The 19831-nt window shown below is 35.4% G+C and overlaps 1 protein-coding gene across 2 annotated transcripts in view; it reads right to left on the bottom strand.

Annotated features, from left to right (window-relative positions):
- Nucleotides 1-19831, bottom strand: part of NEIL3 (nei like DNA glycosylase 3) — a 622290-nt gene that overhangs the window by 186652 nt on the left and 415807 nt on the right. For both annotated transcript variants that reach the window (XM_044062525.1, XM_044062524.1), the window contains exon 8: nucleotides 946-1393. In XM_044062525.1, the coding sequence (XP_043918460.1) occupies nucleotides 946-1393 (448 nt within the window). The remainder of the gene's footprint in view (nucleotides 1-945; nucleotides 1394-19831) is intronic.

Genomic DNA, 19831 nt, shown 5'->3' with positions numbered 1-19831 from the left:
TGCACTGCATCACATAACTACATGAATGATGCTTCATATTTTTCCATCATGTTAAACAAGCTGGCTCCCCAACAAACCTAATCTACAGTATATTTGTTTCATGTTGATAACTGCCATCTATTTAACTCAACTGAGTACACATACAATGGGTAAACCAAAATGTTATGATTTACAGATACAGTGACCTTTCCAAAGAAAATCTCAAGAGTCTGTGTGGGGTACCCAGTATGATGGAAGACTAGTAGATGGTCATCTTGGGAGCAAAGCCCAGTGAAGAAGTCTCCTCAAAGAAAGGTATACCTGTGTCTGCACTGAATGGACCATACTTTCACCAGAACTATATACCCTATAAGGAATGCAGATTCATTGCTTTCTTATAATTACAAGGAGTGCTTATGGTTACCTTCACTTACAGGATATATTTGTTTTCTGTAGTTCTACGTTGCACCACTTAATACTCATGAAATACTGACTGTTCTCATGTGCAAATAGTCAATGCTCATCTGTAATGAATGATATATGCTCAAATGATCAACGCATATTCGTAACAAAGGATATACACTGAAATCTGTATCAAATTTAACTTTGTATCACTGTGTCTACCTAGTTAAAAAATAAAGTTAAAATAGATATTTAAGCCAATTAAAAAACAAATGTGTTACACTGCCGAGTTAGTAATACATGGTGGACTGAAGAAATGAGCAGTGAACTATAACCTACTGACCAGGTTTAATTCCTGCAAAGTACAAGTGTCGGATGTGCAACTCAAAGTTAAATGACCAAACGAAGCTTTCAGTTCACCAGTGAAAACAAAGTAAAACCTACCATTGTGCTGCACTACATAGAAACACACACTTTTTTTTTATTTCTGTGCACTTAGAGAGTGATAATTTTCTAGAAAACATTCTGATCAGTTAACACCAAACAAAATATTTTCTCCTTTACCTTGCTGATGGTCCTGGATAACCTTTTCCTCCTGAAGGCAAACAGTCCATTTTCATTTTTTTCATTGAATGGAGATGTAGAACGTCTGTATCCCTACAAGTGTCTTGGCTGTTGTCTGCTCTATTTGCAGTGCATAAACTATGCTGCCCCACTGTTCTCCATTCTTGTGGATAATTTTGTACAACAGTACAAATATCTGTTGCTGAAGAATCATATGGTGCCCTCCACTCAGACAACTGTTTGGAGTTTTTCGTGAGAGATGCAGGAGATTCATTAAACCCTAATGTGAATTTATTGCTTAAATCTGTTAACACCAGTGTTGTAGTGCCGAATGCAGTTTTTCTGTTCAACTTAAGTTCCATTTGTGGTTTTGAAAAGTTGTTGCATGGGAACTTCACCAGGTTACTATTGAAAGCCACCAAATCTTCTGAAGTATCAGGCTTGATGTCTACAAATAATTACATGTAAATACAGTAAGCAAAATGCACAGAATATACACATATACTAATACAGCATGCAGGTTATAGCACCAGACTCTGTGGCTACAAAAATTGTACATACACAAATAAAATGTATAGTTTCCACATAATACAGCATGTAGGCTACATCAGTTGTGGTGTGTGTTAATATTAAAATGATTCGGCCATGTACATTTAAAGTAGCTTCATGATCTGTAACATGAAGGTTGCCAGCCCAGCTAGCTAGAATTTTGTAAATAATCATATGTCATTTGTGAATATTAATATGATCCATAGACTTGTCTAACAAATGTAAGAGAACTGCATGTTATGTGTGTATTAAACTGCTGGTGCAGAAGTGTGTGTAAAACTGTACGTTATGTGCTGAGCTTCAAGAATGTAACCGCAGTGTACCCTACTGGAAAAGAACAGAGTTAACTTACACACTCTTAAGAAAATAAATGAATTATTTAGGATGGTGTTTATCTCAGCTAGGAGACTGAATGTCTGCAGCTAGAAATTCTTTCTATTGTCTGGAAACAGAAATAATTACAGGTTTCAAAGGTAAAAGTGTTCAGCTGTTTTACGACTTCTAGTTCCAGGAAAACTTCTAAACTTCTGAAAAATAAGTATTTCTGACACACAGGTGACAAAGAATGATGTAATCTGAGATAATCCATCAGAAATGTTTGATAGTAACTTGAGAACCATCTCAGAGAGTGAGTCAGTGCATTTTGTTTTTGTCTTTGGATCTGACAGCATCCTCTCAAAAGCACTTGTCTGGCTCTGCAAGTAAGACTTAGATTACAGTGATTTCTCTTAGAGATAGATAGGAACTTAGTAAGATTAGTTTAGATGTTTTCTGTATTTATTACTGAATATATGTAAACCTTTTACTTGTGGCTGGTTTAGAGATATTTATGTTTTTAGAGTACTTGCATGTATTTGGTGACACTGTACAGGCCACTCAAATAGCCTTGGTCTTGGACACACTTACCATTTGGATAATAGTAACATTACACAGTAGAATTGGTCACCCTTTGGGAAGGGCCTTATAGTAGCTGATAGAGTGGTTGGTGGCAGCTGGTACTACCTTATAGTCTGGGCAGAAGGGGGCATAGCTAACAAACCTGTGCCACCCTTCCCCAGGAGTGTCTGTGTGCTTGTATATAAATCAAATCTCAAAGTGTGTGTGTGTGTGTGTGTATCAGCTACTTGGGCAGGGACATGAAGCACTGGTTGGACAGAGCGGGTGCTGGAGAATTTGGCTTGACCACTAGGCTGACATCTTAACCCTATAGTTGTGCCAGTGGGGTGTCTTATCAGGGATCTGGATAAAGAGAAAAAACAACCCCAGACTGACTGTGATCTCCTGTACTCTTAAGGGAAATTGTACTTTACTGTGTGTGTACTTATCCTCCCAATGTACATGTCCCTCACTGGTGCTAGTGGTGGGGATTAAGGCTCCTTGATTACTGGGCCAGTGCAGGGGAGTCACAGAAGGTTAAAAAACTAAATTGCAATGTTCAAAGACGGGACAAAAAAAAGCCAAAAGGACAACAGCCAATACTTGCAAATTCCTACGTCTATCTCATTGTTTTAGTGTTTGGTTTTCTTCAGTACACAGCTGAAGTGAAAAGCATGCCTGGAGCACAGATTCAATTAAGAGCTACAAGGTGAATCTGTACATAGGATCTTTCTAAATGTAAGACTGTCAGCATTGAAACATGTGACCATCAGTGTGGAAATGAGATTTTTTTTTTGCATGCAGAGTCTGATATAAAGGATACAAAATGAGAAGCTGCAAAAAGGTAGGCTGCTTGTATCAGTATAAAGCTGTTAACCTGCTAATTTTCTGGGTCTTAACCATAAATATGCCTACCTTTTTCATGTAAAATAAAATGTATTCTTTACATTTTAAGAAGTTGCCAGAGTGAGTTAAGAAGCTGTCAGGCTGATTTTCCAAAGTTTTTCATCGTTCAACTGTCAAGCGAGAGAGCAGTAGATAGAAACCGTTTCCAAATTTATGACAATCTTTCAGAAGTCTCTGGGATGGTGGAAGAAGTGGTACCATATCTAATCTCCAAAAATATCTGCTCAAACTTAAATATTTGTCAAAAAGTGGATCCTCATTTTTCACCCAACAAATAACTAGACAAATTAAACTTGCTCAAGAGTGCCTTCACTTACGTGAAGAGAAGCAAGAAATGGATTGTGTCAGAGTCGGCACAGATAGCTTGAGGCACATAATGCATTTTCCAGAAACATCCCAGTGAAAAATCTAAATCTGAGTCTGTGAGCATTACGCTTAGTTTAGTAAGAGAATGGAACAATTATAAACACCAGTACATGCAGCTTTTAATTAGATCAATGGAGTGTTTGGGATGATAGATGAACAATGGCACAGGATAAATTTAAGACTGTCAACATGGAAACATGATGTGACTATCAAAGTGGAAAGACTTTCTGCATGCAGTTAAAAGAAATATAAAATGGGAGGTTTCGAGAAGTTAGTCTGCCTGCATCAGTACAAAGCCGTTAACCTGCAAGTTTTCTGGGTGTTATCCACAAATTCTGCTGCCTTCCTTTTTCGTTCATAGGTAGGTACTAGGCTATTGGCCCTAGGGCCTATATAAACCTAGCTAAAAAATGTACCCTGGCTTTCACCACCCAAGAAAATTATTTTCCTGTGCCCCTGCTGAGCAGAGCCACAGAAGTGATCCCTGGGGTGAATTTCCCATTTCCCATCCAATCATCAAGATTTTTCTTGAAGAGTGCTAATGAGGAGCTCTGTTTGACATAGATAGGTAGTCTGTTCCAGAGTATGGGGAAGTCTCTGGGACAGGAATCTATCCCTCCAGCATGTTCTGTTTATTGTGGTGACAAGGTTTAGGTCTCTAGAGCGTGCAGCTCAGAGGGATTGGGATTTCTTTAAGTGGAGCATGTCCAACAGCTCTGGATTTGACATAGCTCTGTATGTTAGGCAGAGATCGTCCCTGAGTAGGCGTAAAATAAAATGTATTATTTATATTTTAAGAAGCAGCCAGACTGAGTTAAGAAGCCGTCCGGGATTTTCTTTCTTTACGGGATTATTCAAGCTGTAGTGGTAGAAAAGCCTGGTAAAACTAGAGATAAATCTGAAAAAATTCTACATCCTGATCAATGTAAATTGGTCCCCAGAAAGACGTGATAGTGTTCTTTGTTTTGCTTCAAGCAACAGTATACTGTGAAATGTTCCTGATATTTTTATGATGCAAGACTGAGAAAATTAAAGTAGATCTGCTGTGGTAAAATGCCTGAAGCAGCAACAATTTTTCAGAATAAAATTAATGTAATTCTACAGCTAAATTTGTGTAGAGTTGTAAATTTTTTTTTTAAGCTACTATTCGCATTGCTGAAAAGGTAACCATTTGAAAAGTCAGGACCCACTACAGACAGTCCTGAAACACAGACTGAATGGTAAAAAAAACATACTTGCATATACCAAGTCTGAGATTGTCATACCTCAGCAAAAACGGAATATTCTAAGACAGGGGCGTCCAACCTATTCAGTTCCAAGGCCGCATTGAGTCAACAGAAATGGTCTGGGGGGCAAACGGCAAGTGAGGACCCCAAAAAAAAAAAAAACCCAGGTTTATGCGGACTACTGTGGCTGTATTGTAGGTGAATTTGAACAATAAATAAATTAATAAATGCATAATATTCGCCCCAAAATTCAATATCTCATTCTAATGATGTTCTAAAGCAGCCTGCATCCTTGCATTCACTAAGCCTGGAACATGTCTTACAATGCAGCAATGTAAAGGAAATTATTTTATAAACAGCAGCAGCAGACATCCCTCTGATACGCATCTATACTCCCCTGCCCAGCGACATACTTATACATGCATACAACTTGCATGTTACATCAAAAACAGTGCTGGTAGTGTCATCTATAACTTCAAGTAAAGAAAACAAAAAATGCCTTGTCATCTTCCTCCAACTACAAGAGCGATTTACTGTAAATATCTTCTCATCTGCTGTCACTTCATATGTAACACACACATTAATTACAAAAAAAAAAAAAGGAAGAAAGATCCTGGGGTGTGGTTAGCTCTCCAAGGTCAAATAGTCATATGCAGGCAGCCACCCAGTTCAGACTATCACTCTTTGAACAGTGGAATGCTTCAATTTTCCATAACAACAACAATAATAAACAACCTTTATACTCCCCCATGGGATTTTCTCACTGCCAACAAAACTCAGACCCCTTCAAAGCATCACTGAGGTAAATCCAACCGCATGTCAAGACTGACACAGGTGAGTAGCCAAGCAATCAATGTCAGTCTGTGAAATAAAATAATAAAAAGGAAATGTGCAAGTGTAGTTTTAATAATTATGTCACAACATCTACCCTTTCACAGACTCCTGTAAATTGAACCATATCCGGTATCATAGATTATATTATGATACTTAGGGAAACCTATCCCAACACTCTTGCAGACACAGACACAGACACACACACACACAGACACACACAGACACACACAGACACACACAGACACACACAGACACACACAGACACACACAGACACACACAGACACACACACACACACACACACACACACACACACACACACACACACACACACACACACACACACACACACACACACACACACTCCAAAAAACAAATACAGAATGGAACATGACTGTCTGTTTTATTTTCTTTCTATTGTTGGTAGCTCAGAATACAAGATGGATGACATTAAACTGATTCACTGCCTGAGGTACATACAAGTGACAGTCTCTCCTGTACTGCAGTGATGCTTGGGGGGGTTGATACTGCCAGTTTAGGTCTTCCTGATCACTAGCATCCATACACGGTATACAGTGCTTGTCTTGCTCTGTGGTCTGGCCAGTCTCTGCATGATCCAGTGCTGTGTTGGCCGGGGGGGATGCTTTCTAACAAATGTGCTCTATCCTCCTGGACAGCTAACAAGAACCACTACACCCAAGTTCTCTATGCGACTGTGCACAGTGACTATGGATATGGTGACCTAACAAGAAAGACACAAAGCAAAGCTCAGTAATTTAACTGCCACAAGGTTTGAAGTGGAAAGAAGGCAATGAAAGGTGGGGGGGGGCATTTGCTATGGTAGTTAGATGTTACACCAGTGTGATTGATGCTTCAAATATTAACTTTCAAAGGTTAACAATGAGTGATTTTTGTCTAATTTCAGAATTTAGTTTTAATTCAGCACATGGTTCCCCAGTAAACTTGAGCCATTTGACTGTGGGAGGTACAGTTGAACTTTAAAAGTTTCAGCTCATGTTTCCTGGGCTAAATTGCATAGTGTTTACATAGCCCTAATAATGATGTCACGGTTACGGTCATGAAATTAAACTTTAATAAGTAGTGACAGATTTAGATATTTCTAAAAGGCATCATGCTTGATAGTACTCTTGTGTGGCTCGGGGTAGATTCCACATCTCTGAGGAGCGTCTCTTTTTGATTCTTAAAGTAGGGCTGACAGACCTGTGCACAACCATGCTTGTCAGATTATGCCAAAAGATTTAAATTAAACCCAGCATGAACATGTGGTATACTTCTATAACATTAAATAAATACTTGGAAATTAAGTGTGTAAAAATTTGAAGATAAACTCAATCTGCCAGTTTTTCAAAGCTTTGTATACATTACGAGAGACCAAGACAAGAGAATCATGAAATGTACATGTCAAGCACTAGAGTCGGTGATGGAGTCCCATCTCCAACAATCTTCTTCTGTAGGGCATATCTATTTTAGCAGCAGTCTGTGCATTGGTTCTCTGTTCATGTGACACTTCTAACATCTCTGACCACTGCTGCCTACAGGCACAATATTAGTTCTCTTAGTCTGTCCCTTAATATGTCTACCAATATAGTCACTGTCTGAGTCTTATTTTGTTACCCCATGTACACTGTTCAGCTACTTTCAGGCTGCTGACAATCAGTGATATCATACTCCTTTCACCCCTGTTCCTCTCTACTATCTTCCTGTCCACCTGCAGAAGTACTCTGAAAGGAGTGTTAATGTTTACCTTTTGCTTTCAGTTCTTGCTCACCCTGATTAGCACTCAGCCTCCCAAATGTCCACCTTGTGGGAATTTTCAGGTTGTCAGTTAATATCACAAATACCTTTTTTATTTGGTTGGCTAATACACCTGTATGCATATTATAAACTACTCTGGAATGAAACTTGGAAAATTTCTCAGTGGTTATTCCTCCCATCACTGAATGAGTTAAACGCCTTCCTTCCTTCCTTTCTTTTTTATTTCCTTGTGACTAGACGTATTCCAAACAAGTTAAAAAGATCTTATTAAAATTACTTACCTTACCTTTTGCTATGCAATGTAGTGTAACTGTAGTCAGTGAAATAAAATAAATCCTCTCTCCACGATCTCGCTCCTTCCTTCAGCTTTACCAGAACTATAAAAAACGACCGAACGGTGTTTTCGCGCATGAGCATACCAGCGGAACGACGCTGGTATGAAAAAACATGAAAAAACGGAAGTTGGCGCATGAGCAGAACAGCAAAAGTACGCAAACGTGTAAACACACGGAAAAAAAAGTTAAATTAAAACTAAATTTAAATTTAAGGGTCGCGGGCCGCATGGAAAAACTCTGAGGGCCGCATGCGGCCAGCAGGCCGCGGGTTGGACACTCCTGTTCTAAGAAATGACTATCTAAGAGTTAGTATAAACAAGTTCAGGGAGTAGGGAGGCTTGTATCCCTGCAAAAAGTTAGTTTAGAGAAGAACGATGTTAGAGATTAGGTCTTCTCCTGTAGTTTCGGTCTGTTTTCCCTTGTGTTGGCATTCAGCATTTCAAATGCTGATATTTCAATAGGGAGCCTACCGAAAACACTAGTGAATGGTTTATTCCCATGTGTAATACAGATATGATGTCTATTCATGTTAATCTAAAACGCAGTAAACAATATATGCCTTATTCAAATGATGCATTTGTTAAATTTTATGTAGCAATGTTTTCTGCATTGCTGTATATAAGCTGGTAAGCATTAAAAATGCAGCTTAATATTTTGGTTGTAGAGATCAGCATAATAATAACAAAAAAAAGCAATGTGTTGGTTCAATTCCTGAATGGAACCTTGGAAATTAATGTTGCCAATTAATTGTCATACGGTTATATGAAGTTGTTATCAGATTAGGTACATCTACATTAAAAGCACAAACTGATTCTAGAGTAGCCACTGCTGTTAGTATGGGTGACACTAGAGAATGGCAATGCGAGGGGCGTGGCCAAGATGCCAGTCTGATAGCGGCAGAAATCCATAGCTCTGCTTAGATTTTAATATCCCGACAGGAAATATACTTTAATTTTTAGAAAAAAATCTAACTAAAAGTATACTAAAAGAAAGAGTAACATAGACTATTATTTACTAAAAATTAATACTTAGTCAAGAGAATTTTTAATTATTCCTGTTATTTTCTAAAAATTAATATAGCCAAGAGAATTTTTTTTACTTATTCCTATCCAGAAGTTTTCTACTGGAGATCTCAACATGAGCAACCCGAAGAACCTACACCAGGAGTATGGAGTGAAGAAAGAACTACATCTTATAATAACAAACATCCAAAAACTGTCACTAAAATTGGACAAATTTGAAAACAAAATAATTATCAAACAAGAATGCAGTAAACAAATGGGACTTCTAAATGGAATAGTAAAAAAAACAATCTGAACAGATTCTTGCCTTAGAGGAAAGAGTAACTGACCTGGATCCTAGAGTGACAGAAAATGAACATCACAATGAATTTCTTCTGAAACAAAACACACATTTAGTGCTGATGAAAACCACTTATTGAGGAACTGAATCATGTTAGCACCCTCTTCTTTCTCAGGAATTCCATATATTCTTATATTATTCCTCCTTGATCTACTTTCAAGGTCTTCCAATTTCTCAATTAGCCCGGTGTTTTGTTTCAGAAGAAATTCATTGTGATGTTCATTTTCTGTCACTCTAATAGGTTAGGAGGGTGGCCTAATGGTTAAGGTGTTTGCCTTACAAACACAAGGTGCAGGGTTTGAGTCGCACAAGGGATAATTGGCTAAGCTTAAAATGGCTCGCAAGGGCAGTTAGCTTAGTACTAACCTATGAATCTCTCTCTTTTTAATTGAGAGGGCTCAATCGGTCCCTGGCAAATCCAGCTTCATCTCCGAGTTCCTCTATCCCGAGGTCTATAATAGTTCGATTTCTTTCCTCACAAGACAAGGACTTAGTGCTGAAATCAGCTTGGACCAATTTCCCTATCAAGATGGGTGAAAAAGTAATTTGTTTTGACAATGACTACACCTTTCCAGTCATATCCAGAAGAAAGGAGTGTGTTCCTCTAATTAAGTCCTTGAAAGAAGCCAATATTAAATCTCAAATTCTTTTTCCTGCAAGAATAAAAATCACCTTTGCCAGAAGGAGTGAAGATCTTTGATTCCCTACAAGAAGCAATAGAATTTATCCAAAAGAAGAAAATACTGTCAGACATAGAAGAAATGGAATGGTCATCCCAGAGCTTGAAGAGACAGGCAACAAAAATGGCTGGTCTGTGAAGGAAGGAGCAAACAAAACTAATAAACTAAACGACAAATGAATAAATTCCATCTAATTTTAAATGCTTTGTTTTATGAATCATAATATATTTGATTCTGGAAAATCTCTATACTGTAAGGTAATGTGATTAATCTTTATTATTAACTTTCTCGGCTCCTTTCTATATCTACTTCTTCTAATTATATATAGTACCAAGAATTTAAATAACATTCTCTCTCTTTCTCTCTCTCTTTCTTCTTATTCATTTTTGTTACTAATGTTCCTTTTTTCTCTTTTCCCCGCTATAAGTGTTTTACATACTTTTCCCTTTTAAATAACTACCAAGAATATCTTCGGTAAACACCAATAAGTGCCAACGACTGCCAAAAAAGTAGTAATCCACAATTTATTGTCACAAGGCACGAACACAAACTAATACGACAAGCAGATAACACAAAACTAACAAAATTCAGTAGCGTACACAGTTTAGTAGCGAACAGAGTTAAGCGCTTTCAACCATAGTAACTGGTCTTCATCAGAACTACTTCATTTTAGTTAATCTGCTACTTATATAAACTATTTGGCGCCAAAAACGCTCACTCCATTTAAAGATATACAAACACATTATTGAATGAATAAATAAAAAAAGAAAATCAATCCTACCACAACATATGAATATTTATAATATCTTCTGCCTAACCTTAAAATTCCTTAATTTAAACAAAGCATCTACGCATTTTCATCCAGTTGTTACTCAGCAGTTTAGTACAATTGTTAAAAAAACAAGCTTCTTAATAACACGCATACTATAAATACATTATGATAAGCAACAACCAGCAACAAACCCATATAAGTTTAAAAATAAATGTATTTTTAAAAAAATTGAGTGTATGTTTAAAGAATTTAAGTGTATATTTAAAAAATTATTATATATGATAGAGAATATAAAAAATAATAAATAGTATAAATAAAAATAAATATATATAGATATTCTTATGCAGATAGGTTATATTTCTTAATCGATGAATTATATTACTTAATATTAAATAATAATTCTAGGGACAACAAAGATGTGAATGGACTGTTCCGTTTTCATTAAAAATTTTTTTCCTATTTTAAAAAAACAACTAATCAAGTATTAACTTAATATAAAATTATGATTTAAAATACAAGATAACTACTAGAATTTAGTTAAAATTACATAAATATGTATATATAAATTACATAAATAAATAAACAAATAAATATATAAATATATATCTTATAATTTATTATATCACTTATACTAATAACAATGATTTGGTTGATATAAATTCATTTAATCCAGGAAAGGTGGTAGCATCTAAACATATTTGCCACCATGTTTCAATAATGTGTTTGTATATCTTTAAATGGAGTGAGCGTTTTTGGTGCCAATTAGTTTATATAAGTAGCAGATTAACTAAAATGAAGTAGTTCTGATGAAGACCAGTTACTATGGTTGAAAGTGCTTAACTCTGTTCGCTACTAAACTGTGTACGCTACTGAATTTTGTTAGTTTTGTGTTATCTGCTTGTCGTATTAGTTCGTGTTCGTGCCTTGTGACAATAAATTGTGGATTACTACTTTTTTGGCAGTCGTTGGCACTTATTGGTGTTTACCGAAGATATTCTTGGAGGTACTGTGTAGCAAATTTTATTCTGTTGTTGTTCATGGCTGCGGAAGACACCGGTGCTACTGCTGTTAATGTGGATTTTTCGAGCACGAATATTTCTAATGCTGATGCTTTGGGCAAGACTAATACTGATCCCGAAGTTTACAGCAGCATTTTTTTTTTTTTAAAAAGAGGAACTAGCGGGGCTTAAAGGTGAGCTCGCTAGACTGGTATTTTTGGTTAATAAGGTATTGTCAGGAGACAAACCTGATAAAGCAGATAAACCTAACTTGTCGCATAATACGTCGGCTGGTATAGCGGAAGGTTTAGCCCCACGGGTGGGCTTACGTGACTTGAGTGGAGCAACTAGAGAAACGCACAATACAGTGATACCTGGCTCTAATAGGATAAAAAATTATAACACCAATGTACCAGATAGTGAAGGTGAGGTGCTGAATGACAGTCTTGATATACCAAATGGGCAGAAAGTTCATAATCAAAATCAATACAATGTACTTGACAATACAGCACCGTTGTAGAGTAGTAACATCAACTTGACTGATATTACTTTCGATTGTTCCCTCTACGACATTGATTTAAAGGCTAAGAGAACGGGTACCAAACCAAAGCATGTGTTACCTGCTAAGACTTATTCAGCAGTTATTGAGAATAATAATAAGGGTACTGTTCCATCAACCCTTCAATCGCGTTTTCCATCAGTACAGCAAGCTTTGAACTCTAAAGACAAACAATTTAACCAGTTTTTAAATTTTAATTATGATATAGACAAAATAGATGATAGGAATATAAATGGTAATAAGAAATTTGATGTTATTGATGATACTGATGAGACTGGGAGCCTCAAAAGTATGATTTATGCATTGGGAAAGAAATTAAAAACCATAAATGGACTGAAAATTGACAATGTATATTTATCTAAATGTGTTGATAGTAAGATTGTTTCCATGGGTTTGAGGTTTTTAAACAACCCATGTGTATAGATTTGACTAGTGCAGTTAAAGATGAATTTAACTTGTTTTTTGATGAGTGCGGGTATAATTATATGCGTTTATTAATAAAGTATAATGATGAAAGATTAAGCAAGTTAATACAGGAGGCGGAGAAACTTAATACATGTATAGTAAATGACTTATTATTTACAGAATAGGAGAAGCTATATAATAGGCAATTCCTAGAAGCTGAGAAATTTATTGCTAAAGTAAGTCAACGTAAATCAAAATGTTAAAGGATAGGGAACAATATAATAAAGGGATTGCATATTCTTGGCCTAGCCCTAGGAATGTTAAAACACAAGGTTTTAATAACCATAATAAATATAATTATAATAATTTCAATAAGTTTAACTACATCAATAATGATAAACACAATTATCAGGAATTATATGAGGAAAGGGGTCAATATGTGAGAAAGGATTTTCAGAGACATCCAAAGGATACAAGTCAGCCATATCAGAGAAAAAAATTCTTCAAAAGGAAGGGATACAATCAGTATTACCAGAATTATTGATCCCTTGTCATAATAATGTTGCAGTAGATGAAACTTATGAGTATTCTGCTCCAAATACTAATCTAACTTTTGAGAATTCGAGCCACACCTTGATGAATTTAAATAACAATGGTGACAACAAAGATGAGGGCATAATAATTAATGGAAATGTTCATACATATAAAAATTTTAATATTTATAATTATTCTAATATTGCAATTAATAGTGTGTATTTTGATTTATTTGTGAAAGGTATGAAATTTATTCCTAATCCAAAATTTAATTTAACAGAATTATTGATAGATTTTAAGAAATACGTTAGGAAGATTAACTTGGAAGTATTTTTTAATAATATATCAAAAACTGAACATACTAATACTACTTTAAAATAAAGTAATTTGTTAAACAAAACTAGTACTTTTACACCACCTAATCACCCTTCTATAGACATCTTTGATAGGGTAGTAACAAGGGAACTATATCAGGAATATTTTAATTTGAAACAGACTACTAATATCAGCAACTTATCAAAAGATGAAATTAAATTATTAAATGAAATTAGGAATGATTATAACATTAGACTAATGAAACCAGATAAGGGGGGAGGGATAGTGCTATATGACAATATACAGTACATTAAGAAAATATATGATATTCTATATTTAACAGGCAACTATGAGACGATTTCACATAATGAATTGCATACAGCAAATCAACGTATTGATTCTTATATTGAGGAATACCTACTAGATGGTCGCATTACTGAAGAAATTTATACATTTATAGAGGTAAAATTTCCCAAAGTAGCCACACTTATAGGAATACCTACGGTGCATGAAAATATTATAGACCCTCCATTTAGACCAATAGTGTCAGGTAGTTATTCCAAAACATTCCCTATTGGTAAGTATATTGATATTAAATTAAAAGGTATGTATTCGACAATTAAACATATGGTCAAGGATTCATGTTTTTTTTAACTAATTTTCCAACTGACATTATAAAAAATAGTAATATTACTACTACCGCTATTATTACTGTTACGGTGGATGTCATTGACTTGTTCTCCTGTATCCCTAAACAGGAAGGCTTGGAGGCCTTCAAAAATAGCATAAACACACTAATTTTGACTGGGATGAAATTTGTCTATTGGTTGAAATGATGTCCATAGTTTTGGACAACAATTTCATATACTTTGAAGGAGAATATTTTAAGCAAACCAGGGGGGGTAGCTATGGGGGCAGCTTGTGCCCCCATATATGCCAACCTGGTTATGCTTAATTGGGAAGACACTTTCTTATTTCCCAGTCAATATTTTTGCTATGTAAAATATTATTCAAGATTTCTTGATGATATTTATATTTTGTGGGAAGGCAAACAAGAAATGTTGCAGCAATTTATTGATTTTCTTAATATTAGTAGTGACTATTTGAAATTTACATATTCTCAGAGTAATAATGTATTTAGTATTTAGATACCTATGTTTATTATTATTCTAAAATACATAGAAAAAGTACTTTCTCTAATAGCTATTTAGCTTATAATAGCTGTCACCCACAAAAAGTCAAACACAATGTTTTTAAGGGGCAATGTATTCATGCAGCATGCATGGTTTCTAATTTTGAAGATATGAAAATTGAATTAGAATATATTAAAACTTTATTCATCCAAAGAGGATACCCTGAAGAAATGCTGGACGAAACAGTATATGTTACCAACCAGTGGAATATAAAATACAGACCATTATTGGGAGCTGGTAACATATCATTTAACAATTGTGATAGCAAATCCCTTATGAACACATCAAATCATAATTATCAGAGATTATTTATACTACAATATAATTAAGGGGTAGATCAGATTAAGAGAGTTATTTACAAATTTTGGTATTTACTAAGTAGTGATATAAGTCTGGTTAAATTACTGGGAACTAAACCAAATTTTATATATAAAATGGGTAGAAATATGAAGTCTTTTATGGAATATAGATACACTGAAAAGAAAAGAAAAAAATTTTTGAGTAACAATAATAGAAGTAGTAAATGTGGATTCTGCAATCAATGTAGATATATGTCCTTAGAAAGTAAGATAAAATTACAGAATGGATTGAAATCTAATATTAGATGAAGATATGGGAATTGTAATACAAAAAACGTAATATATTTTGCTAACTGTGGTAATTGTCCAAGTTTTTACATTGGAAAGACAGAAAGATGTCTTAAAAGACGTATATATGACCATATCTATAGTATTAAGACTAAAGATAAAACTAATGCCTTATTTTGGCATGTAGACACTAAAGAAGATTACCATTATTTCGTGTTTAGTATTCTTGATATTATAGAAACGAACCCCAGAGGTGGTGATATTAAAAGTTTACTAGCATATAAAGAAACATGGTGGCAAATATGTTTAGATGCCACGACCTTTCCTGGATTAAATGAATTTATATCAACCAAATCATTGTTATTAGTATAAGTCATATAATAACTTATAAGATATATATCTATATATTTATTTGTTTATTTATTTATTTATGTAATTTATATATATACATATTTATGTAATTTTAACTAAATTCTAGTAGTTATCTTGTATTTTAAATCATAATTTTATATTAACAATACTTGATTAGTTGATTTTTTAAAATAGGAAAAATTTTTTTAATGAAAACGGAACAGTCCATTCACATCTTTGTTGTCCCTATAATTATTTAATATTAAGTAATATAATTCATCGATTAAGAAATATAATTTATCTGCATAAGAATATCTATATATATTTATTTTTATATATACTATTTATTATTATTTTTTTATATTCTCTATCATATATAATATTTTTTTAAACATACATTCAAATTGTTTAAAAATACATTTATTTTTAAACTTATATGGGTTTGTTGCTGGTTGTTGCTTATCATAATGTATTTATAGTATGCATGTTATTAAGAAGCTCAATTGTACTAAACTGCTGAGTAACAACTGGATGAAAATGCGTAGATGCTTTGTTTACATTAAGGAATTTTAAGGTTAGGCAGAAGGTATTATAAATATTCAAATATTCATATGTTGTGGTAGGATTGATTTTCTTTTTTTATTTATTCATTCAATAATGTGTTTGTATATCTTTAAATGGAGTGAGCATTTTTGGTGTCAAAAAGTTTATATAAGTAGCAGATTAACTAAAATGAAGTAGTTCTGATGAAGACCAGTTACTATGGTTGAAAGCGCTTAACTCTGTTCGCTACTAAACTATGTACGCTACTGAATTTTGTTAGTTTTGTGTTATCTGCTTGTCGTATTAGTTCGTGTTCGTGCCTTGTGACAATAAATTGTGGATTACTACTTTTTTGGCAGTCGTTGGCACTTACTGGTGTTTACCGAAGATATTCTTGGAGGTACTGTGTAGCAAATTTTATTCTTTTAAATAACTACAAATGATATACGTCTTCTAATTCTTCAGTAATGGTATAATTTGACTTAATACCAAAGTGCATTTTTTCTAGTGGGTCAGTGGTGGGGTAACAATATGATTCTGATTAGTGCTTCTAACTAGATGTTTTAGACTCTTTGTTTAAACACATATAAACATTAATACAGTACATTAATGGTGTTATAGATGGTTAAATGCATGTATATATATATATATATATATATATATATATATATATAGATAATGTATACACGTGTGTGTGTGTGTGTGTGTGTGTGTGTGTGTGTATTTTATATATATATATATATATATATATATATATATATATATATATATATGTATGTATGTATAAAGTTCTTTTTTTTCCCCTCTGGTCTGGTTAATTGGTGGGTAAATGAGTGAAATATTACAAAATTATTTCTGATTTGAGGCAGCTGTTGTTACTTCTAAATAGCTGCTTTATATGAAAGGGTTAATTTTTTTCATGATGTTGATATTTTGTGAGGAAACTGGTGGTCTGTGCGACTGTTCTCATTGTGGAGATTCATGACATACACTGACAAGGCAGCCTGAGTGTTTTTTTTTCTTTCTGTAAACTCAAAGCTTTAAGATTTGATTATTATTTATTAATAATAAATAAAAAGTGTGCCAGCTTGCACTGCATGTGAATTGTTTTTACTACTGTTTTTGCTACTTTTCTGGAAAAAAAATTTCTGCTTTTACTGTATTTGTGTTTCTTCCTACTTTATTTTGCTATTGTGTCATCTTAAAAGTACTCAGTTGTATTTATTACTGCTTGGTGTAACTCATTATAAGCCTTTTAGTTTAAGCACTTGGGCTTCAGACCAGTTGTTTTACATTAAGGTTTGTGGTCTGCACTGTATTGGCAGAACAGGTAGCTTACATCCTTCTAAGTTGGGAACTGCTGATTGAGGGGCTCAGTGTCTGTTATTCTAAAAGTGCATTAATTCTGGTTTAAGCACTTGGGCTTCAGGCCAGCTATTTTACATTAAAAGGGTTTGTGGTCTGCACTCTTGTGGGAGGAGAGGCTGGACTCTGCCCTTCTGAGCTGGGAATTTCTGGTTAAAGGCTTATAGTGCCTGCATATTTGAACTGCTTCTTACTGAAATTGGTACACCTTGTTTGCTGTTGCGTAGACTAGATCCAGGCCTGCTGAATCTAGCTTTGTTTGTATAACTTGAGCACTAATCCAGGCATTCTTTAAAGTATTCAATTGTATTTACTACTGCTTGGTAGTAACTTGATTAAAGTGTAGCTATCATTCTAAGTCTTTTGGATTAAGTACTGGGCTTCAGACCAGTTGTTTTACATTAGGAAGGTTTGTGGCCTGCACTGTGGTGGCAGGACAGGTAGCTTACATCCTTCTAAGTTGGGAACTGCTGATTGAGGGCTCAGTGTATGTTATTCTAAAAGTGTATTAGTTCTGGTTTAAGCACTTGGGCTTCAGGCCAGTTATTTTACATTAAGAAGGTTCGTGGTCTGCACTCTTGTGGGAGGAGAGGCTGGACTATGCCCTTCTGAGCTGGGAATTTCTGGTTAAAGGCTTATAGTGCCTGCATATTTCAACTGTTTCTTACTGAAATTGGTATACCTTGTTTGCTGTAGCATAGACTAGATCCAGGCCTGCTGAATCTAGCTTTGTTTGTTTGCTTGTTATTTCCCTGAAACGCTAATACCACCTAAAACGTGGCCGGCTTTTCAGCGCTTCTGTGGATCCCTAGTGATATCTGCATTGCTTACTGTACTTATTTCCTTGTTTCACTTAAAAGAAAGTTATTGTTTGTCGTTTTTGCATTTAAGTTACCTGTAACACATTGCATTTAAGTTACCTGGCACTTGCTCACTAAAGCAATTATGTAAGTCAGCACTAAAAAATTAAAAGCATTGCACCATCACAAACTCCCCTTGAGTACCTTGTTTTCCATTGGCCCTTTTTTTTTCAATTATAAAGGAATTCCCAATACTATTCTAGCATGTCCAAAGGTCAGTTGTCAATCTCCTCTCCGGTCAAGCTGGTGAATCTGGGAATCTTGAGGCAATGTTACAACTGCCTCATGTACACAGACAACCCTCTCTTCCTCCCAACAAATTCCAACACATGTGAGAGATGCATCCATATAGCCAAACTGGAGGCTAAGCTCTCTCAACTCAGTACTGGCGTAACCAGTCGGGAGGAAAAGGAAACCACACTCACTACAATTCCAGTCTCACATAGACCTACCACGACAGCAAACACAAACACACAAAAACATACTTGGAAGCTCTAAATAAAAATCTGCCTAAGCAGCAGAGACCTCCAAAGCAGACACCCAAGCAACTGCTACCCCAAAACAAAACATGTGCAACACACAGCTCACAAAGCCAGTGTGCCAAACAGTCAAAGCCCTTAAGGCTAAATAACACACCTGATACACTTGTAATAGGTGACTCTATCGTCAGGCACACTGACATCCCGCTCACCAGGCTGAACAAGAAGGTCATGGTGAGCTGCCTGTCAGGCGCTAGGATCCGCCACATAACACAAGCACTCAGATCACAACAAGGCAAGTACAAATATGACTCCGAATGACCTGAGATGTACCTCCCTGGACTACATGAAAAGAGACATAGAGGAGCTCTCTGAGCATGTGGCCCAGGCCAGTATGACCCTGACCTTGAGTAGCATCTTACCCTCACCAAGAATGATGCCATAATATGAAGACAAGATGATAAATTTCAACAATTGGCTTAAGTATTGGTGTCATTCAAAGGGGATTCAATGCCTGTCAGCCTGGGATGACATGCTCAACAAGCCACGATGCTTCGCTAGGGACGGCTTGCACCTGTCACCCCTGGGCTTTCGGATATTGGCAAAGGCTCTTGCTACCCCCATACTGCCTTTTTTAGGCAAGACTCAAAAGAAAAACCCACCTCCATAGGTATGACAAGGGATAAGAAACTAAGAGTAATGCTACTCAACGCTAGAAGTCTAAACCTCAAGATGCACGCACTCAAAACTCTCCTTAGCATGGAGAACATAGATATCTGTGCAGTAACAGAAACCTGGTTCAAGGCTCCAGAGAGCACAACAGCACTACCAGGTTATACCTCATACCATGCTTTTTAGCCCCAAAACTTGGACCGAACCACAAAAGGAGGGGGAGTATCAATATTCGTCAAAGATACCCACACCTCCAGGTTGGTGGCACAGCACAAAGCATCAGAGACTATCCATGTGCAACTAACAGTGGGTAAAACTGCCTTCCAGTTTATAGCCTGCTACAG

This window comes from Protopterus annectens, chromosome 2.part1 (assembly GCF_019279795.1).
Source record: "Protopterus annectens isolate FY-2018-M chromosome 2.part1, PAN1.0, whole genome shotgun sequence".
NCBI classification, from domain to species: Eukaryota; Metazoa; Chordata; order Ceratodontiformes; family Protopteridae; genus Protopterus; species Protopterus annectens.
This window is presented reverse-complemented; position numbering and strand designations above follow the sequence as displayed.